Source organism: Copidosoma floridanum, unplaced genomic scaffold, assembly GCF_036245765.1.
Source record: "Copidosoma floridanum isolate Cflo_tuat_1 unplaced genomic scaffold, Cflo_Japanese_pri ptg000040l, whole genome shotgun sequence".
In the NCBI taxonomy this organism is placed as follows: Eukaryota; Metazoa; Arthropoda; class Insecta; order Hymenoptera; family Encyrtidae; genus Copidosoma; species Copidosoma floridanum.
Genome location: NW_028321917.1, coordinates 4,649,807 through 4,673,422, shown reverse-complemented (window position 1 = coordinate 4,673,422; position 23,616 = coordinate 4,649,807). Strand labels below are relative to the sequence as shown.

The 23,616-nt window shown below is 31.0% G+C and overlaps 2 protein-coding genes across 2 annotated transcripts; one reads left to right on the top strand and one right to left on the bottom strand.

The window, feature by feature from the left end:
- The first annotated feature begins 659 nt into the window (after positions 1-659).
- LOC106640171 (uncharacterized) lies at positions 660-1,217 on the top strand. Its single transcript, XM_089597936.1, has one exon. The coding sequence runs from the start codon at positions 660-662 to the stop codon at positions 1,215-1,217; it is 558 nt and encodes a 185-aa protein (XP_089454062.1).
- Positions 1,218-6,373: 5,156 nt separating this feature from the next.
- On the bottom strand, positions 6,374-9,839 carry LOC106640190 (sulfotransferase 1C4-like). The gene is made up of 6 exons (XM_014354138.2): positions 9,632-9,839; positions 8,899-8,998; positions 8,546-8,738; positions 6,997-7,123; positions 6,776-6,870; positions 6,374-6,673 (listed from the first exon to the last, which is right to left on the bottom strand). Exons 1-6 carry the CDS (start codon positions 9,837-9,839, stop codon positions 6,374-6,376), a joined length of 1,023 nt encoding a protein of 340 aa, XP_014209624.2.
- Positions 9,840-23,616: the final 13,777 nt, after the last annotated feature.

The window sequence follows — 23,616 nt, the reverse complement described above, 5'->3', positions numbered from 1 at the left end:
GGAATTTTGAGAATAAATGGAAGATTGACGAATTTTATAACTAAGGAAGGTTTGGTATATAAGCTGATAGTTTTAGACTCCAAAGAAAAATTAACAAAACTCTTAATCAATTAATATCACGAGAAATATTTGCACGGAAGTAGTGACACAGTATTAAATCAAATCCGTCAAGAATTTTGGATTCTCGGGCTTCGACAAGCATTGAGAACGTTATCTTTCAAATGTACGATTTGCAAGATGCGGCAAGGGAAACCTGCGAATCCAAAAATGGCTCCTCTGCCACCTTGTAGACTTGCTTATAAAGAAAGGCCATTTTCACATTGTGGGGTGGATTTTTTGGGACCGCTTTACGTCATAATCGGGCGCAGAACAGAAAAAAGATGGGGTGTTTTATTCACTTGTTTGACAGTAAGAGCTGTTCATTTAGAGCTTGCAAATTTTCTTAACTCCGACTCGGCCATTCTGGCATTGAAAAGATTTATAGCCCGACGGGGAACTCCGACGTTTGTTAATTCCGACAATGGCACAAAATTTCAAGGGAATGTGTAAAGAGTTAAAAAAAAGCGATTGTGGAACTTTATAAAGACAAGCAAAAATTCGAGGAATTTTCTGCTAATCGAAAGATTTGTTGGAGATTTAATCCTTCTTCCACCCCGCATATGGGAGGAGCGTGGGAAAGATTGGTTCGTTCGGTAAAAACTGGAATCGTTGCGACTTTGAGTGAACGAACTCCGTGCGAGGAAACACTTTTAAAGATTTTTGCGGAAGTCGAACATTTTGTCAATTCTCGCCCTTTATCGCATGTCTCTTTAGACCCTCGAGATAAGGAGGCCTTAACGCCGAATCATTTTTTGTTGGGTTCCTCGTCCGGAGAAATTCAGTTCAATAGAAACGAATTGATACCTAACTGCACTCGAAAACAATGGAAATTATGCGAAAAATTTGTAGATGACATTTGGAAAAGATGGCTCCGCGAGTTCCTTCCTTCATTGATGCCAAGAAAAAAGTGGCACGAAGTAGACGTCCCATTAAAGAAGGGCGATGTTGTTTTGATTGCCGATGACACTGTCAAAAGAAATCAATGGAGAAAGGGTCTTGTAATACGGGTCTTTACTGGTTCAGATAATCAAGTTAGAATAACGGAAGTAAAAACGGCCTTTGGAATTTTCAAACGTCCGACAAGAAAACTGATTCGATTCATCGAAGTACAAAATTAAGTGTGTACGGGGGGAGGAATGTTACGAACTAAGTTTTCTTTATTATTTATATGCATTGTCAAGCGTTTGCCTGTATTTTTGATTTTTTAAAATTATTTAGTATAGATGAGCGGCGTTGGCTCAGTGGTAAGCGTGCTTGTTACTGATACAACGCAGTTCTAGGAGTCGTGGGTTCGATTCCCGGTGAATGCAGATTTTTTCAAAAACTGTTTTCATCGGGAAAAGTTCCTATGTAACCCCGGCTGTTTCGGGGCGGGTTTTTCCGTGGAATTTTCCTTCAGAGTAATTCCAGGGTTTTTTCCTTGCTCCACAGGTTTTCGGGCCTGGGTGAATGCGAAACAGTGTTAGGGCTATAGGTAGGGATTAGCGAACCCGATGCCAGGCGTTGGGCAGGGATCGCCGGCTTTACCGGCGAGGGGTGGCCCCTGAAACACGGGGCTTCTCCGGGGATGCTAATTAGCCTGGATCCGATGCTTCGATAGAGAGCGCCAGCTTAACCGGCGAAGAGTGAACGTCCTGGAATAATGGAATCTTCTCCGGGGAAAGGCTACACAGTGGTGAGTGGACCCGATGCACCATCGGTGCAGAGAGTGTCAGGTTAACTGGCAAGGTGTTCCACCGGAGATACTCACACTGTGCCCATGGATACACCTCCACACATAGGTGGTGAGTGGGTGGCTCCCGCGACTAGGCCAAGTAGGCTATCGTGGTAACCCGGTATAAAAAAAAAAAAAAATTATTTAGTATAGATCGAGACAAGTAAACGACTCCTCACACGCTTAGATAAGTCGTGGTGAAGGTCGTGTCACGATCAGTCAAATAAAGGCTGGTTGGGGGCACTCTTTTCTTTCTCACCAATCACCTTAGTGATTGATAAAAGAGGAGGACCACAGAGCGAGAGAGCAGAGTGCTCAAACGCAGACGTTCGACCGAATCAAGTCGCCTTTTAACTTTCTCTTTGATCGAATCTCGTTACCATGACAACTTATTTTGACATTCTTTTTTTTTCTGGTTATGATTTTTCATTTTTCTTTCTGAGACGAGGGTCAGATCCTTTTTTGTACGCAAACAAGCAACAAGGAATACCTGATTTGTATTATTCCATGAACAAATAAAAGTTCTACTCTCCATTTGTGATCGTCAAAGTTTATTTTTTTCTATAAGTTTCTTAAAGTCAGAAACAGGTGATGAATCATCCTCAAATCTCGACGGCGCATCACTGCATCAACGTTAAAAACAAAAAAAACAAAATGAGTGCTGCAGCCCACATTATATACTCGGAGACATCGACCACTTCACATATGAAAGAGCACTACCCCTGCACTCTACTTAACAATCCTTACAAAAACCAACACTTTCAAATATCCATTAGGCACTTAAGGAGGAAAAACATGGAAACTCGTGCTAATAAACATAACCCACTTTTGATAACCATTGTACTAGCCATGCCTCCTAGTGAGCTCGTTACACAGTATACTTAGTCGCGAGAAAAAACAATTTACTAATATCCCAACAAGGATCTCGTACTGTGTGAAAGAGAAGAAACAGGCATCCCCACGTTTGTGGATGGACTCAAGCAATAAGTACCCGAAGCTTACCTTGGTTCATTTCCAGTCACTCAACAGTTACCTGTTTCAATCCATTTCCATGGCACCATGGCATGATGTCCGACGATGTCTAGCTGTCGATAGGTCTATCTTCTCCTCTGAACATGTTTCCTCTAGCGCACAACAAAAGAATATGAGAAGGATATGCAGTGGTGAGGTGAAGAAGGCCAAGCCTCCCCTCCATCTCCACTACTTTTCTTTTTCAAACTCTGAACGTTGTGACCTCTAGTGGACGAAAGGGTAACTACAAGTAATCTCGAGAACGAGGCGAATGAAGTATAATTACCTTCAGTTATAGCTGTATTGATGCATAAATTATCTATGAAGACCTACAAATTTAAACCATTACCCGAACGGAAAGCTTAAGAGGGCTTGATGTTGGGCCTACATTGGTTACCCTATCAAAAACTTCAATGCTGAATCAATGCTGAATCAACATTGATTTTAGCGTTGATTCAACACTGATTCAATGTTGAATCAGCGTTGATTCAGCGTCGATCAAAACGTTAAAATTAAATTTTAAAAAATTACAAAGTAGTATAGTAACATTTGGGGCAGATATATTGACATTTGTGGAGGTACTGTCCGTATGGTAACACCAAAACAGGGGGGTTCAGTTATTTGATGTTAAACTGTATTGAATACGCATTAAATTTTTTTATTATTAAATTAACGTTTAAATCAACACTGATTCAACGCTGATTCAATGTTGAATCAGTGTTCATTCAACGTTGAATCGTTGTTGAATCAACAATGTAAATTACGACTGATTTCAGTGTTCCATCATTCATGGAATCAACGTTGATTCAACGTTGGTTCAGCGTTGATGTATCGCTAAAATCAACGTTGATTCAGCATTGATTCAGCATTGAAGTTTTTGATTGGGTACCCAGTTACCTATGTAGGTCCAAACAGGGAAAATACATAGAGGTAGATGGCACAGTGTAATGGGGTATTATGTGGGGCCAATATTGGCATCCCAATTAACCTATAAAGGACAGGGTTAGCAAAATAAAGAGAGGTTTGAAAATAAAATTTAATAATTAATGTAGGCGACGCATATAAGTCTAATTCGTGATGACATTCATTAGCATAATTTATTAGCAAATTACTCTCATTATTAAATACTCCCACTTCATTGATTATCCTACGCTTCAAAATTTTATTTACTCACGAACTCTTTTTAAATTTATCAACAATAAACGCTATTCTTTGTCACCCGTAGTAATTTATTAAAATAATGAAACCTGAGTAAATCTTCGTGTTTAATACTTAATATGAGTAATTACTGATTTACTTTTTAATACACACATATAATCTGCAATGTTATATGTACACAGTTATACATCTGTCCTCGAATATATATATATGTATACCTCTCCGCTCTCGAATCTTTCGATGCGTATAAGGAAAAGCTAGGTAGACGATAACTTTCTCGTCCCCAGTTAGCGCCCACATAGAGCCCCATTACAATCCTAGCTTGGTACCACCTAGGCAACTCACATAGGCCCTAGCTAACTAGCGTGGGAGCCCTGCTAACTTTCGGATCGGGTAGAGTTAAGTATTTATAGCTATAAATTTAGGCAAAGTTAAAAAAAGAAATATTATAGAATCTAACTTTGTTGAAGGGTTATCAGTCACTAGTATTTTCATCATCCATATATGATAACGTTTTTTAGAGCTGTTATACCTTTGGAAAAACTTGATTTTAAACGTATTTTCTTCTTTGAAATTGGCCCAAAATTTACATCTGTTAACACCTAAATGTAATAGCTGAAATTTGTAGGTCCAACAGAAGGTAATTATAGCTGTAATTGCAGCTATCATTAATATACGTATAAACATCTGGTCATTGGTTTGCATCGATAGCCGAAAAACACTATTCTTGTGTAAAAAAGCCATGTCTGAGCTTAAGGGCGATGATGAATAAAAAAAAAAGATGTATACCTCAATGATTCTAGAGTTGTTCGGAGCGTTTCGAACGTCTTAGTCAAACAAATCTATTAAGGATTATATTTCTTCAAAGGTATGTGAATTGAATTTTGCTGCCGCTTCGAACGTCTTAGTCAAACAAATCTATTAAGGATCATATTTCTTTAAAGGTATGTGAATTGAATTTTGCTGCCAACTTTTATTGTTTTACTTATGCTTTTTATCTTCATTACGTTTATCAGTTGCAGCATTTGATTGATTTCTTTAATTTATCAAGAGCGAAATATTTATTTATAAAAAGTCATCGTGATCCTATTTTTATTGCTTTATTTTATCAAGCATGGGTGAAATGCGCGCCCACGAGCTGTAGTGAAATTAAAAAAAATTAATTTTCAAATTTTTTTACTGTATACGGCTGATTCTGTGGGGCTTGGATTCGAATCTTGGTTGGGTCAAATAAGAATTTTTTTAAAGTTGTTTCTGTCTGTGATTCATTCTCAAATCTAATGGCTGGTTCTCCACGACAGGGTGACTGGAAAGTAAGAACCATGTATGCTCTAGGTTGGTTACGGACTAGTTGAGGATAGTAATATGACGTCAAGAGAAGTAATTGAGTAATAACGATTTTCAGTGGGGAAGACGGGATGTAGGTTTATAGTGTAAGTAGTTTAGTAGCAGAAGCTAGGGTAAGTGGTTATTTTTCGGGGTTAAGATAAAATAATACCCTCCACACAAAGATCGTGGAGGGTATCCGAAAATGTACTCATGTTACTCAAATGGTGTGCAGAAAAAAGTTTCTAAATTTTTATTTAAGTGAAAAACTCTGAATTCAACTATAACTGTTCAAACAGGTGCTTTTAAACAATAACGTTCGTATCACACCTGCATATTCTTTGTAAATGGTATTGAATCCAAATTATGTAATATTAACAAAAAACTACTTTTTGTTTGTTTACTATAAGAATTTATATAAATTTATACAGTACATGATTACCTGTATTACTTGAAATGTTGTGTATAAATATTACGCATTTGTGATAGGGCCATTATCAATTTTATTACTTAAAATTTTTACATTGATGTAATTTTTTCCCTTCAAAAATTTGTATCAAAAATCTTATGAATGACATTTAGGTGAAACATTTTAATATTGTATGAAATGATTCTCCAGGATTTGAACATCATAACACAACGAACTCATCAATACTGTACTTAACCATGGAAAAAAGTGCAAAGAGTACATTTAGAGTACAGAGAGTACAACAGATTTTGAAAATTTTTTTAATGGAATGTACTTCTTTCGAAAAATTTACGAATAATATATAATTATGAACTTATTGAAACAAATTGCGATATAACAGGGCCACGATTGAACTGAAATAGTATACATACATTGTAGCAGTGTAAACATTTGATAAAAATGTAAATATTAGTAAAAAGTGCATACTGAAATTAAAGTAAAGATAAAAAGTGCTAATGTATGCTCTTCAGGAGATACAAAACTGATGATATGTAAAACTAAAATGCATAAAGGTTGAAACTCTATTATGAAGGTGTACACAATGTGACATTAATGATAAATGTATAAATACATAATAATATGTTAGTAAAATGTAACTACGAATAAATATCGATGAAAGGAAATTTCAGGTCTGTATTTTTTAAATTTTCTTCTATCCATCGATTAGCCTTCTCTCTAAGTTCTGGCGTGAACATTTTGTGCCATGCCTCGCTTTTACCTTGACGAATAAAGTTGTCCGCCTTAAAGAGTACTTTTGTATTATCTTTAGTTAAATTGACCATTCTATTTTTTTGTAAATTAGAAAATCTCAGGTGGTCGGCAACTTCTTGATATTGTTCATCTTTGTAAGACTTGCCCAAGAATTTTGCAACTTTTTTCGTTGCTGCTAATAAATCCTAAAATTTAATAGCAAAAAAGGTTTGTCTTTTATTTAAAAAAATAAGCTAATCAATAAGGATAAATGTAAATAATTGCAAAAATAAAAAAATTTTACTTACGTGAGTCATTTCTTCATAAAACAAAAATAGAAAATTGGGGTTGTGCCTTTGGGCCCAAGCTTCTTTCAAGTGCTTCCAATATGGGCCCCAGGATACTAAATAGAAAAAGAAATTTTCTTAATTTGAAATGAAAAAAATTACATCTCTCAAGTAATTTATACTGGTGTGGTAAGTAATTAAAACTTGATGGCATCAAACTTTGAGATAAAAGGGTAACTTACTTAAGTCATTTTGAAAATAATCCCAGAATTTTTCAAAATCTCCTTGATAGTCGTAAACTTTTACAGTTTTATGAAAATGATAATAAGAAACAGCAACATCTTTTGGATTACGTGCAACATAAATTACCTGAAAATGAGATGTTGAAATACATCTTTTAATGTATCTTTCATACAAAATTTCAAATCTTATTTAAAAACGTAATTTTAATTTACTTTTTGGTTTTTTAATAAATTTTTAAATCAACATGTAAAACATATTCAATACAGTGGATATGTACAACAAAAGAAAATATCAGAATAATTCAGCAGGCTCTCCACTTTTTGCAAATTGACTCTTAGTGTGAGCATAAGGAGGAGTGAAGGTATTTGTTGTACATAAAGTTTTAATAAACTTTGAATTTCGATTTCAATTTGATCATTTGAATGTAATATTAAATAAATAAAAAGGCAAAGTTTGAGAGACTTTCTTAACAGAAAATTACTTGGACAATTGCAATACAGGACATATAATAATACTATTATTTAACATTTAATAATAATATTTAAGTACAAGATTTAAAATGGCAAATAGTATTTAAGAAACTAAATATTTCCTGGTATATTAAACTAAAAATTTGTGACGTAAAAATGGATTAGAAAAAGTTTACAAACCATTACTATAGTATATCCAATATTATATTACGAAGCGATGTGATTTAATACATATATATTTCAAGTAGAAAGGAATCAGCTGTACTGTTTCGAAACGTTTTAACCGACTGTATTAGGAAATACATCGATGTTGGTCATGAAAGAAAGAGGCAACGTGAATAAAATGGTAGGTTTTAGACATTACCTACTACCGTATTTTTATGACCACTTAGTACCCGCTTGATAAAATAAATGAACGTATGTGTATAGCCAGCTTACTTAAAAACGTTTTAAGCTATTCTTAACTAGTATATAAATTAATTACATATTCTTGTAATGTAATTTTATTTTTAAATATCTGAAATAATTTAATTTTTTTAGGAGGAAGTGGGTTTTGTATACTCAATTAAAAGAAACATTCGATATAATATGAATGTCATTAATAATACTTGAAAAAAGTTTTAAGTACTTGACACCAATTTATCAAAAAATAAATTATTTTCAACAGCTTTTATCAAGAAGCGTTAAACCAATACAAATTCACATTCATACTGTTGTTGAACACTGGTATATATCTTGTGAGTAAGCAGTACACGCATTTCCCTTAATGTAGGATGGATAAAAACGATTTAAAACGTACAGTTGCCAAACTCGTTATTACTTGTAAACAAAATAATCTGATTTTTAAATGCTTCATACAATATTGTTATTTTACTTTGATGTGAACCAAAAAATCAGTCACATAATTTAAAAAAATGGTGAATAGAATAACATTTCTCTAAATAAATTTAAATAACTTTAGACATGTGTAGAATGTTTTTTGTACTATTTTTTGATTTCATATGTCTACTCGAATTCATGTATCTATAATAGTGTAGGTATGCTTAATTTACAAAAGTATAATAAAAAAATTACTTACTTTGCAGTCAGACTTAAGGATATTGGGAACTAAACTCAGCGGGAAATGAGTTTTTATAAACCTTGGCGACGGCATTGATCGAGCGATCTCATATGTTAATGATAAGTTCGAAAGCAATGACTCGATTTCGGAATTATCCTTATTCTCTTCAAGGAGATTTTCCGAAGTTGCGTCATTTATTGCCATAGACATTCTGCAAAGTTTAGGACAAGGTACCTTTAGAAAACGATTAAAAACATTTTATGCAAACAGCATTCAAATCAACGATGGACATGGCACTGTACCATTTTTTATGAATTTTCATTGTAGGTATTAACAAAAATAATAAAAAATAATGATAAACTGTAACTTACTCTAAAAACGGATATCTTATAACCAAAGGTACTGATTTAGCCGTTTCAAAATCCAAATCATTGCTTAGAAGCCATACCAGCTCTTGAGTCCATGTTGTACCTAGTTAATTTTTTACTCCAAGTATATTATTTATTATTTGATAACACATTGAGTATTGCATTACGTACTATTTGAACTTTGACAAAAAAGTATAAATAGTTAGTCATCGAATTTTTACTTGCAGAATTACTGACGTAGCAAAATTTAAATTTAATAACACATCATCATTAAGTAATAACAATTCTCAGATATTCTAATGATTTTTAATTAATTCGAAAGTTTTTGTAAATTTTATCATCTAAATTTTTTATGCTTTTCGTATAAAATTCCTTTATTAAGGATAACTTGTGTAATGTTTGCGGTAATTTGGTATAACGTTAAAAAAAATAGTAAATTTTATTTGACTTTGTGGCAGTTTTCTTTTATATCTTTGACTATTTTTTTAATATTCAATGTGAATCATTTTATTTTCAATCGGCAAAAATGCACTAAGATAATATTTCTAATAAGTAGATACGAAACTCTTATGATATAATGGAGTTGAAGAGAGAGGGAAATTTCTCTAACTGTAAAACGATTAATTAAAAATTTGTAATAAAGTGTCAATTTCCAAAAGGTTTTTTTTACTCTTTTCTTGAAATGGATTATTAAAAATGGAATGCTTGCTCATTTATTTTTATCTAGAATGACTACCTGATCTCGGGAAAGTCACGACCCAGGTATCATCAGGATTTACTTCAAAATTGTAGTAGATATGACGCTGCTTCACATATTTTGCAGGTAAACACCATTTTTCCTCTTCTACTTGCACCCAACCGACTTTTTCACCTTTCATGTCTTTGAGCATTTCTTTCGTCTTTTCATCGCTCAAATATTTGATTTTCGGTAATTCGGAGTCCATTTTGAGGTCTTGAAAATGGTTTTAAAAAATACGTTATCCAGTAGTTAAAGATACATTTTTTGCAGGCACAACCAATAAAAGGGATTGTCATATATTTTTGTCGGAGCAGTTGGTACAATTGTTTATTAATACACTATTTTGGCTGTAAAATATAAAATATGAGTGCTGCAGTAAGCGTATGTGTACTAATTTTTTTTAGACTAATTGAAATAATTAATCATCAAAGATTTTTACTTATATTAAAAAGATAACTTTGGACTTAAGACAGATTATATTATATGAAAATGAAAAAATTTTCTACGTTTGTGCTTCAAAAATTATAAGAAAAAAAAGTCCTTTTGCAATAACGTTTAACATACCTTTTACACGTTCGAAAGGCAAAGTTATGGATTTCATAAAAATAAAACTTTTCATGTTATAATTTCTTGCTGTAGAATATAATGCAAATGATCAATGGTTAAAAAAAGTTTGAAAATAGCAAGAAAGTATTTTTTGCCTATTTCAGACGAAAAAAGTCCAATTTAACAAAGAGTTCAATAGATAAGGAGAGGAGCTGAAAATGGCAGAATGGTAGTTTTCGTATCTGGTGACGCATGTCTCCAGGGCAAGTACCAGGCCCAAGGGATCTGCGAAGCAGGGCCCGAAGGACTCCATGCACTTGCCCTGACTGAATGTGCACCAGGTGCGAACCCTATTTTTCCTACCGACGGCACATCTGACCCTCAAAAACGCCCGAGGTAGGACACATTTTTTTGTATCACGTAATTTTTTTAACTTGACGCTTAAGGTCGAAGTATTATTTATTACAGTTAAAATATTGAATATTAATAATTTTTGTAACCAAAACTTTTTTGTGTTGGGTGAATGAATAAGTACATACTATTTTTCGATTTTGTTTTGTTTATTGTTAATTCTGATTTACTATTGTTATTAAAAATTAAAAAAAAGTTTTGAACATCTGTAAACAAGCTCTGCATTTAAATCAGTATTGGGAACCAGACATTATAATCAGAAGAATAAAGTTCCAAATTGGTGCATATTATGCGCGTGCGTGTGTGCGCGGACACACACACACACAAACTTGACGGTATTTTCAACATGGCTTGTAATAAGTGTGTTATGTATTTAATACATATTATAATTCGGTTTTGATTTTTTTTTTATATAAGTATGAAATATAGATTGATAAAAAAAGTGAAAATTAATATGGATTGATGAGTGTTAAAACACCACGTAGGTAAAATGCTCTAACATATTTGATGCAGTATTATCCGCTTCTTACTAACAAAATTTATTTTCTAGTAATTATCTTTTTTTTTCGCAGTAAACAACTTGTGACTATAGTCATGATATAGCTTATCTTTCACGTAAGTAATTATTTTATTATTTAAGGCATCAGATCTTATCACTTTCATTCAAATTTATCATTTACACTGTAAATATATTTAGCTGATAATTTTACTTCAACTCTTGTTGAATCGTATTTTTTTATATGATGCGCATGGTAGATTTAATAAGCGTTTAAAAATTTTTAATTTGTTCAGTTTCAAGATCTTTCAATAATAAATGGAAAAAAATTTTCTTAACCACTGACAAAAAGTCATTGTAAAGGATGACTTGAAGATGATAAATCAGTAAATAAATATTTAAGATTTCATAAACTTTCTGCATTAATTTTTATGTTACAATTTTTCATTTGGTTACTAATTAAATAGTTGTTGATATACATCCATTAAGTTGTTAAGAGAAATTATTTTATTTGCTGTAGAATATTTTACAAATGTGTAGAAATTACTTTGTATTTTGAGTATATTAAACAAATTCTAATAAATTTTATCGAATGACGAAGTGCAAAAAGCAAAAACTCCAAAAAAATCTACATTACTTGATACACTTTTATCTCATGGTATGCTTGTAAATTTTGATAAGATAAATACTATACCTTGGGAAAACAAAATTTATGTTTAAAACAAGCGACGCGATTCGCATCGAAACAGAAAAAACTAAATTCTTAAAAGCCAGAAAAATAAAAAAACTTACCTTTCTGGATGGAAACAAAAACTGCCCTAATTGCTCTAGAACCACTTGCAGTCTGATCTACACAACTGGATTGTTTCGTGGTCTTTTTTTACGATCTGCACTGCAAGACGGCAGACGCGAAATTAAGCAAGCGATACTCTTTCACCGCCAACAAATAGGAGTATATACATGCGCAAAAAGCACATATATACTTATGACTGTGTGTGCAGCTTCGTCGGGCCTTCTGTTACTAAAACTTTGCGAGAACAGATGCATTATACTTTTTTTTTATACATGCGAGAGAATTCAGTACATATTTGTTGGTTTGATGTTTAGCGAATAGAGCGAAGTTTCAAACCTATTACGATAGAATAAGAGTTTGTTGATACAACTTGTGATTTTCGAGTGTGACCAATCAAACTTTGATATTTTTTACATGATCAATGAATAATTTGTTTTGTCGTCTTAGTGCAAAATAGTATATGATTAATTTTCGTAACTGTAGTGTATCTGTTTTATTTATTAACGAGGACGTTTTCTTCAAAAAATAATCACGTGGTTTATTGAAAGCACAACTTTTTAGTTTTTCCTTACCAAAAACATCCGAATTTGTATAGATCCAACAAACTTATCTGGTAGATTAAAAAAAAATGAAACCTATAATACAGTCTCCACACTAGAAAATGAGCTAATTCTGTAAAATATACGAACGAGAATGTATCCATCAACCCCCTTAACGTCATACTTGACTCTCATCCATTTCACATGTGCTGCAGGTTGTTTTACATGTACACACACATGCTACCTGACAAAGATGAGAGGCGAAATGTATTCAAATCTCTTCCTTTTCCTATATTTCCTTTACTCTGCAAAGTGTGTAGAACCAACATTAAAAATAACACGTGAGGTCAAAGAGAATTTGTAATACATATTAAAGATTAACATGTGTGTACATACATCAGTACTGCAATGGACGAATAAGAACCTAATTTGAAAGTATACAAAGTAAATTGCGCGCGCTCTCTCTTTCGAGATGTATTATATCAGATTTCGCGCCGACGAGGTCAGTATAGCTCTATCCGAGAGTTCATTTCCACAGATCGTTGTCTTGCCCTGAATACTGTTGTACACCATACTTCTAAGAAGTTTTTCTTATAATTTTTTTGTATTGTTGGTCAAAGTAATTAGCAATGGAAAAATTGTAAAATTTTTTTATAGTTAATCGGTATAAGTATTAGTACACAATAGGGGGTTCGTTGTTTCCGGACTAACTTTTCTTTAGCTTCCACAACTTAAAATATTTCTGTGTATAGCTAACTACTACCCCACAAATTTCAATTTAATCTATTGTAACGGAAAATTCCGTTGTACCCAATTTGTGTTTTTTTTATAAAGCTTGTATATTAATAGTATGACGAAAAAAATCGTTCGTATAGTCTAGAATTAAGACTGTTATTTCCCCACTTGTAACAAGAAGGAAAAATGCTATACTAAGTGGGAGAAAACCAAGGTGAGGAGCGAGCAAGAGTCAGCGAAGAGCGACAGTCCCAGCAAGGGGTCGATAGTGAGTAGTAGGATGGTATCCTATACCTCGCTATCCTCCATCTGTGGCTCTGTCAAAACCAAGCAAATATAATTATTACGAATAATACTAACTCTGTCTACTCTGATAAGAGATAAACTTCTTTCTTATCACTTAATAACTAGTAACATCTAATAAATAACAAACTTAACTCTAATTTTGAGTTCTTGTACCTCTCGTTTGCTTTTAGTTATTATATGAATTCAGTACTGATGACTTTTAGGCTCGTACCCTGAAATTCAACTTTTTATCCATATATTTAACACCTATTCCCTTTGAAAAAAATCTGGATACTAAATTACCGCAAGTAAAATACGCGTCACGTGTCGTTACGAATACGAGATATGTACCATTCGTCATGAGTATCCAAAAATTTTTACTAAAACTGTTTCCGTGGAAGCACTATCATTACTTACACCAAGAACGTGAAGTTTCTATATTATCCTGGCTTTTTCACGATCATCTTCTTGAGAATCATTAAATAACTATATAGAGTATATGCCTATAGCCCATGCTTCATGTATAAAGAAATTTACACAACACTTTACTTCGTATTTCTAATAGCCTAATTAAATAATGCAGATTCATTGCCATCATGACACTACCTCACTTATCGTGAATTTTCCACATTCAATCCGTACACATCAAGCCATATTTTAGTATGACGACTAGCAAGCCCAAGGCTATTCGAATTCTAGAAAATCCGTGTACTTTAAAGGCCGTTTAATTGGGTCAATATACCGAAAAATAAATACTCAAGGTGCGTAAAGGCCTTGAGCAAGCTATAGAACCTTACACTATGTATTAATTAGCTTGAATCTCATTTAATGATTAAGTAACAAATGTATTTAGGTATGTAAATTTTTTTGCCATTGAAAAAACCGCACGCTGTAAAGTACGTTAATAGCTTCAGTCTTAATTCGAAATATCACAAAAGAGGGCTAAATAAAAATAATTAGAAGGCTCTAGTGATACTAGATGAAATAATTCAAAAATTGACCAAAGTAGTTATGGCATTAAATTTGTGGAGTATACGTACAATGTCACAACGTTTAAGCCTGTAAAAACAGAACAAAAGCCGCTCAAAGCCCTAATCAGGTGTAAGAGTATGCCACAAAAATGGACTGTAAATAAAAATACTCAAATCGCCTGTCTGCCAATATACCATCGATCTAGAACGTTCTGTATTTTTCCGTCTTACACTGAAAAAAAAATTTCGTCAATTGAAATAAATGTATATATTCGAATTCAAGTTGTTTGAACCGAATAAATATTTATTTGAATTACATTTTATTTATTAGCATTAATTAAATAAATAATTGGTGAGACAATACGATTTATTACATAGTCAAATATTTAGGTGAAATAATTTCATATTTAAAATAAGAAAATATTTATTTATTTCAACTAAACACTAAAAAACTTATTACTTGATTTGATAGAATATTTTTTTTGTAAGTATTCATCTTGATTGTTTGCATCCTTAATATACAATTTTTTTAGTCAACTAAGGGTGTATTCGAACTGATGAAATATTTATTTGTATAGATCCAAATAAATAATTATTTGATTCAAACACATCATTTTGAAGAATACAAACAAAGAAATTTTTTAGTTCGATCAAATAAGTACTGGTATTGAAAAGATCCGCATATTTAGTTGGTCAAAATAAATATTAATTTACTTTGACTAAACACTAAAAAACTTGTGACTTGATTTGATTAAATATTTTTTTTGTAAGTATTCATCTTGATTGTTTGCATCCTTAATATACAATTTATTTAGTCAACTAAGGGTGTATTCGAACTGATGAAATATTTATTTGTATAGATCCAAATAATTAATTATTTGATTCAAACACATCATTTTGAAGAATACAAACAAAGAAATTTTTTAGTTCGATCAAATAAGTACTGGTATTGAAAAGATCCGCATATTTAGTTGGTCAAAATAAATATTTATTTACTTTGACTAAACACTAAAAAACTTGTGACTTGATTTGATTAAATATTTTTTTTGTAAGTATTCATCTTGATTGTTTGCATCCTTAATATACAATTTATTTAGTCAACTAAGGGTGTATTCGAACTGATAAAATATTTATTTGTATAGATCCAAATAAATAATTATTTGATTTAAACACATCATTTTGAAGAATACAAACAAAGAAATTTTTAAGTTCGATCAAATAAGTACTGGTATTGAAAAGATCCGCATATTTAGTTGGTCAAAATAAATATTTATTTACTTTGACTAAACACTAAATTACTTGTTACTTGATTTGATTAAATATTTTTTTTGTAAGTATTCATCTTGATTGTTTGCATCCTTAATATACAATTTTTTTAGTCAACTAAGGGTGTATTCGAACTGATGAAATAGTTATTTGTATAGATCCAAATAAACAATTATTCGATTCAAACACATCATTTTGAAGAATACAAACAAAGAAATTTTTTAGTTTGATCAAATAAGTACTGGTATTGAAAAGATCCGCATATTTAGTTGGTCAAAATAAATATTTATTTACTTTGACTAAACACTAAAAAACTTGTTATTTGATTTGATTAAATATTTTTTTTGTAAGTATTCATCTTGATTGTTTGCATCCTTAATATACAATTTTTTTAGTCAACTAAGGGTGTATTCGAACTGATGAAATATTTATTTGTATAGATCCAAATAAATAATTATTTGATTCAAACACATCATTTTCAAGAATACTAACAAAGAAATTTTTTAGTTCGATCAAATAAGTACAGGTATTGAAAAGATCCGCATATTTAGTTGGTCAAAATAAATATTTATTTACTTCGACTAAACGCTACAAAACTTATTACTTGATTTGATTAATTATTTTTTTGGTAAGTATTCCCCCCGTTTGTTGTTATCCTTAATATACAATTTTTTTAGTCAACTAAGGGTGTATTCGAACTGATGAAATATTTATTTCTATAGATCCAAATAAATAATTATTTGATTCAAACACATCATTTTAAAGAATACAAACAAAGAAATTTTTTAGTTCGATCAAATAAGTACTGGTATTGAAAAGATCCGCATATTTAGTTGGTCAAAATAAATAATTGTCTATTTCGATTAAACTCTAAAAAACTTATTACTTGATTTGATTAAGTATTTTTTTTGTAAGTATTCCCCCCGTTTGTTGTTATCCTTAATATACAATTTTTTTAGTCAACTAAGGGTGTATTCGAACTGATGAAATATTTGTTTGTATAGATCCAAATAAATAATTATTTGATTCGAACACATCAGTTCGAAGAACACAAACAAAGAAATTTTTCAGTTCGTACAAATAAGTACTGGTATTGAGAAGATCTGCATATTTAGTTGGTCAAAATAAATATTTGTTTATTTCGACTAAACTCTAAAAAACTTATTACTTGATTTGATTAAGTATTTTTTTTGTTAGTATTCCCCCCGTTTGTTGTTATCCTAAATATACAATTTTTTCAGTCAACTAAGGGTGTATTTGAACTGATGAAATATTTATTTGTATAGATCCAAATAAATAATTATTTGATTCAAACACATCGTTTTAAAGAATACAAACAAAGAAATTTTTTAGTTCGATCAAATAAGTACTGGTATTGAAAAGATCCGCATATTTAGTTGGTCAAAATAAATATTCATTTATTTCGACTAAACACTAAAAAACTTATTACTTGATTTGATTAATTATTTTTTTGGTAAGTATTCCCCCCGTTTATTGTTATCCTTAATATACAATTTTTTTAGTCAACTAAGGGTGTATTCGAACTGATGAAATATTTATTTCTATAGATCCAAATAAATAATTATTTGATTCAAACACATCATTTTAAAGAATACAAACAAAGAAATTTTTTAGTTCGATCAAATAAGTACTGGTATTGAAAAGATCCGCATATTTAGTTGGTCAAAATAAATAATTGTCTATTTCGATTAAACTCTAAAAAACTTATTACTTGATTTGATTAAGTATTTTTTTTGTAAGTATTCCCCCCGTTTGTTGTTATCCTTAATATACAATTTTTTTAGTCAACTAAGGGTGTATTCGAACTGATGAAATATTTGTTTGTATAGATCCAAATAAATACTTATTTGATTCGAACACATCAGTTCGAAGAACACAAACAAAGAAATTTTTCAGTTCGTACAAATAAGTACTGGTATTGAGAAGATCTGCATATTTAGTTGGTCAAAATAAATATTTGTTTATTTCGACTAAACTCTAAAAAACTTATTACTTGATTTGATTAAGTATTTTTTTTGTTAGTATTCCCCCCGTTTGTTGTTATCCTTAATATACAATTTTTTCAGTCAACTAAGGGTGTATTCGAACTGATGAAATATTTATTTGTATAGATCCAAATAAATAATTATTTGATTCAAACACATCGTTTTAAAGAATACAAACAAAGAAATTTTTTAGTTCGATCAAATAAGTACTGGTATTGAAAAGATCCGCATATTTAGTTGGTCAAAATAAATATTCATTTATTTCGACTAAACACTAAAAAACTTATTACTTGATTTGATTAATTATTTTTTTGGTAAGTATTCCCCCCGTTTATTGTTATCCTTAATATACAATTTTTTTAGTCAACTAAGGGTGTATTCGAACTGATGAAATATTTATTTCTATAGATCCAAATAAATAATTATTTGATTCAAACACATCATTTTAAAGAATACAAACAAAGAAATTTTTTAGTTCGATCAAATAAGTACTGGTATTGAAAAGATCCGCATATTTAGTTGGTCAAAATAAATAATTGTCTATTTCGATTAAACTCTAAAAAACTTATTACTTGATTTGATTAAGTATTTTTTTTGTAAGTATTCCCCCCGTTTGTTGTTATCCTTAATATACAATTTTTTTAGTCAACTAAGGGTGTATTCGAACTGATGAAATATTTGTTTGTATAGATCCAAATAAATAATTATTTGATTCGAACACATCAGTTCGAAGAACACAAACAAAGAAATTTTTCAGTTCGTACAAATAAGTACTGGTATTGAGAAGATCTGCATATTTAGTTGGTCAAAATAAATATTTGTTTATTTCGACTAAACTCTAAAAAACTTATTACTTGATTTGATTAAGTATTTTTTTTGTTAGTATTCCCCCCGTTTGTTGTTATCCTTAATATACAATTTTTTCAGTCAACTAAGGGTGTATTCGAACTGATGAAATATTTATTTGTATAGATCCAAATAAATAATTATTTGATTCAAACACATCGTTTTAAAGAATACAAACAAAGAAATTTTTTAGTTCGATCAAATAAGTACTGGTATTGAAAAGATCCGCATATTTAGTTGGTCAAAATAAATATTCATTTATTTCGACTAAACACTAAAAAACTTATTACTTGATTTGATTAATTATTTTTTTGGTAAGTATTCCCCCCGTTTATTGTTATCCTTAATATACAATTTTTTTAGTCAACTAAGGGTGTATTCGAACTGATGAAATATTTATTTCTATAGATCCAAATAAATAATTATTTGATTCAAACACATCATTTTAAAGAATACAAACAAAGAAATTTTTTAGTTCGATCAAATAAGTACTGGTATTGAAAAGATCCGCATATTTAGTTGGTCAAAATAAATAATTGTCTATTTCGATTAAACTCTAAAAAACTTATTACTTGATTTGATTAAGTATTTTTTTTGTAAGTATTCCCCCCGTTTGTTGTTATCCTTAATATACAATTTTTTTAGTCAACTAAGGGTGTATTCGAACTGATGAAATATTTGTTTGTATAGATCCAAATAAATACTTATTTGATTCGAACACATCAGTTCGAAGAACACAAACAAAGAAATTTTTCAGTTCGTACAAATAAGTACTGGTATTGAGAAGATCTGCATATTTAGTTGGTCAAAATAAATATTTGTTTATTTCGACTAAACTCTAAAAAACTTATTACTTGATTTGATTAAGTATTTTTTTTGTTAGTATTCCCCCCGTTTGTTGTTATCCTTAATATACAATTTTTTCAGTCAACTAAGGGTGTATTCGAACTGATGAAATATTTATTTGTATAGATCCAAATAAATAATTATTTGATTCAAACACATCGTTTTAAAGAATACAAACAAAGAAATTTTTTAGTTCGATCAAATAAGTACTGGTATTGAAAAGATCCGCATATTTAGTTGGTCAAAATAAATATTCATTTATTTCGACTAAACACTAAAAAACTTATTACTTGATTTGATTAATTATTTTTTTGGTAAGTATTCCCCCCGTTTATTGTTATCCTTAATATACAATTTTTTTAGTCAACTAAGGGTGTATTCGAACTGATGAAATATTTATTTCTATAGATCCAAATAAATAATTATTTGATTCAAACACATCATTTTAAAGAATACAAACAAAGAAATTTTTTAGTTCGATCAAATAAGTACTGGTATTGAAAAGATCCGCATATTTAGTTGGTCAAAATAAATAATTGTCTATTTCGATTAAACTCTAAAAAACTTATTACTTGATTTGATTAAGTATTTTTTTTGTAAGTATTCCCCCCGTTTGTTGTTATCCTTAATATACAATTTTTTTAGTCAACTAAGGGTGTATTCGAACTGATGAAATATTTGTTTGTATAGATCCAAATAAATAATTATTTGATTCGAACACATCAGTTTGAAGAACACAAACAAAGAAATTTTTCAGTTCGTACAAATAAGTACTGGTATTGAGAAGATCTGCATATTTAGTTTGTCAGAATAAATATTTATTTACTTCGACTAAACACTAAAAAACTTATTTAATCGCATTAAATTTAATTACATATTTTTGTAAAAATGAACGCATTTCTTATATTATGTAAATAGTGACTTTGGTAGTCGAACTTATAAGTGATACAAATGTATGAAACGGAGATTATTACTGCTCTATTAAAATAGTTTATCTTATTAAATATCAAAATATACAGACTGTAACGATCGTCTTAACGATATAGACTGAGCCTGATGAGGTTGGCGTTAAGACCAACGAAACGTTGCTCAAACTAACACCTGACTTTGGAGTTTTTATTCTCACTCCTAAATTAGCTCTTACTGATCGTGTGCTTATGCACAAAACCTCAAGAAATCATGGAAACAATTGGGAGCAGAACGGCACGTTCAACAAACACCGTAATGAAAAAAATTACCATCGCTAACGTGAGTTGTCAAACTAGATTTTAATTCTGACCCCGTATTGTCTGATTCGTTGAAAAATACATTTTTGAGCACAAGACTCACAAATTTCTTCCACATATCTATTGTGATGGTAATACCGCTTAGATTTAAGTTAAGAAAATCAGCATTAATAAGCTCATGGCCCTGGGGATGCGCGAATAGTGGCCAGTTGATAAAAATGTTGCCAATGTTTTTGTCGACTAATTTTTTAATAAATTCCTGTCGTGCCTGAAACGTGTTGCTCCAATGCATTTTTACTAATGTCCACGGTGCTTCATTGTTTTTCAACCATTCAATACTATTTTTTTCCGTATCGTCCTGTTGAATTTCTAAAAAAAAAATTCATAACAAATACTGGTAACGCCTTTCACTTGCTCCTTTGTCGTCATAAAATATAAATAAACCAAACAAATTTTGGTGGTCTTAGCACCTACATGTCAGTTCTCCTGACGAGGCCATCAGTAAGATGGCGAAATATTGTTTTTGTGTAACATAATAATAAATAGTCATGCTCCAATCACCAAAATTTGTTTGGTTTATTTATATTCTTAAAAAATTTATAAATCACTAACAAATAAATAAATAAGATATATTAATATTCAACAAGTTTATCGTGATTGATCGTGACAGAACGAAAGCGGGAAAATTTGAAAATGAAATGTAGAAAGCGAAATAAAAATTAATTTAAATCACTACAAATCAACTTGAAAAATCATAAAAATAGCCTCCTAATGTTTAAAACTAGAAAAATCTGTTGTTAAGTTGTGATAGTTGTAGAGTAACATATCAAACATACCAGTATTTTCATCGTTCAAATCGTCAGAGCTAATAGTTCTTTCTAGAACTTTCACACGTGACCGCCGATTTCTCCACATCGTTAATAATTTTCCTCGAGCGGCTTCTGATTTGTTTTTCAAAGACTCCTTTTTTGTTATCGCTGGTATAAAATACGTGCTCTTTACTTCATGGGGGAACATTTTCACAATCATGTCAGCAATGTTATTGGCACTGTCGTTATTCAAACTAAAATTTTTTTTTTGTTATTTGTGCTGTTTTCAAATACTTTTTAAAAATCTCACATTATCAACGAATCCAATGGAAGTATATGTTTACTATTATTTAATTAATAAATTATCACCTTTGTTCTCTTTCTTCCAAATCAATTAGTATAAAGTTACATATTTTACTTCTGTAAGCTTCCATTAAACATGATTTTACTTCATAAAATTGCCTTATTTTTCTGCCTTCCACGTTATTCAGTACTTCTGATAACGGTCTGAGTGTGGCGTTAAAAGCGGTTTTCGGAGTTTTTAGGGAACCTACTTGATCCGTAGTATTACCCGCGATTTCAGATTGCTGATGACTATGGTCACTTTCATCCAATCTCTTGATACATCAACACGTAAAATAAGTTCAGTAGTCATTTTTATTGATAAAATTATGTTCCCAATCAGTGTCTGAATAAATAAATACCTGCTTTTTTTTCTGGCGTATCAACATCCTTTTTATAATTGGTTTTCCAAAAATTTAAAAAAATGACTCGTTTCCCAATATTTTTGATTAGTTCCGCTATCAAATTTTCAGTTAATAATGGTAAAGTTGTCGCTGTTATGCAGTTAGCTGTAAAACAGTTACACTAAATTATTTTTATAATTTTTCTTAAAAAAAAAAATTGTTTGCACTAATGTAGTATATTTTCAGTCTTTGTCAACAAATAGGAAAAAAAAGAAAGGTTCACAGTTAAGATGTATTTCACCTTGATTAGTAAAAATACTTAAGTATCAACTATGAAATGTTATCTCGCATTACGAAGGCCCACTACTGTACGCAAATATTTGTAGAGTCACACAGACTTTTAATAGAAAATTTATCAAGGTATAATAGTGGACAGTGTTGAATTTTTTAATTAAAAAAAAATATAATAATCAACAGAAGTTCATTGTGTCGAAAAGATATTGCATACAAATAGATTTGAAATTATGAAGACCTTATTAAGACGGCATATAAATATTAAAACTTAGTATCGAACGCACTATATATTTTTTGTACAAATCCAGCATGATACTTTGAAAAAGCGAATATACTTATGCAACGCATTCATTATTCAAAAGTACGTAGTTCTCTACGATAATTATTTGAATCAAATAAGTATTTATTTGATTTGAATAAACAGTTATATGCGTGATACTAAATATTTATTTGAATGGACAAAATCTTACTCGAGTTTAAAAAATATTTATTTGGATCTAACGAAAATTTTGTTTGATTTGGCGACGGATATGGAGGGGAAGGGGTAGGGGTTACTTACAAGCTATCGGTATCGCTTGAGTCTGGACTAGATGTCTGTATTAAACATCGGGACTGACTCCAGCACGCCTCCCGAACATGTCGAAGCTTAAGAGAACCAATTAATCGGCCCTCAAAATAAATACGCGAAAGTGAAACGACGAGACCCGAAACTGCCACTCTGCCGCTATGGTACCGTGTACCTGTGTACATATACGTAATCCGCTAATATATGCACGCTAGGAGTGATTTTCTCTCTTACTTGTGCATAAGGTATAATTTATAGAATACTGCACACGCCGTATAGAGAGAACGCGATGCGAGATGCCAAAAAAAGGAATAAGTGTATGTATGTAACTGTGCACCGTGCACGTATTTGCTGTTCAACATGCAATTTATAAACTATAGGCAATACCCGAGTCGTGAAACGACTAAAAACGTGTTGAGTGATAAAAAAGGAAAAGTACATTTAATCGCGCGCCGTGCACGTGTAAAGCGTGCAAAGTCTATAGAAACGACCATCTTAGAATCAAACTTCTTAAAATGCACTCTAATACAAATATTTTATTATTTAAAACTAACCTTGGAACTCGTCCACGAGATTTTGCAGTCCGAGATCGTTCAGAATTTTCTTTATGTCCTCATGCTCATGCTGCGCCATTTTGATGTTCAGAGCTGTTGCAAGTTCCT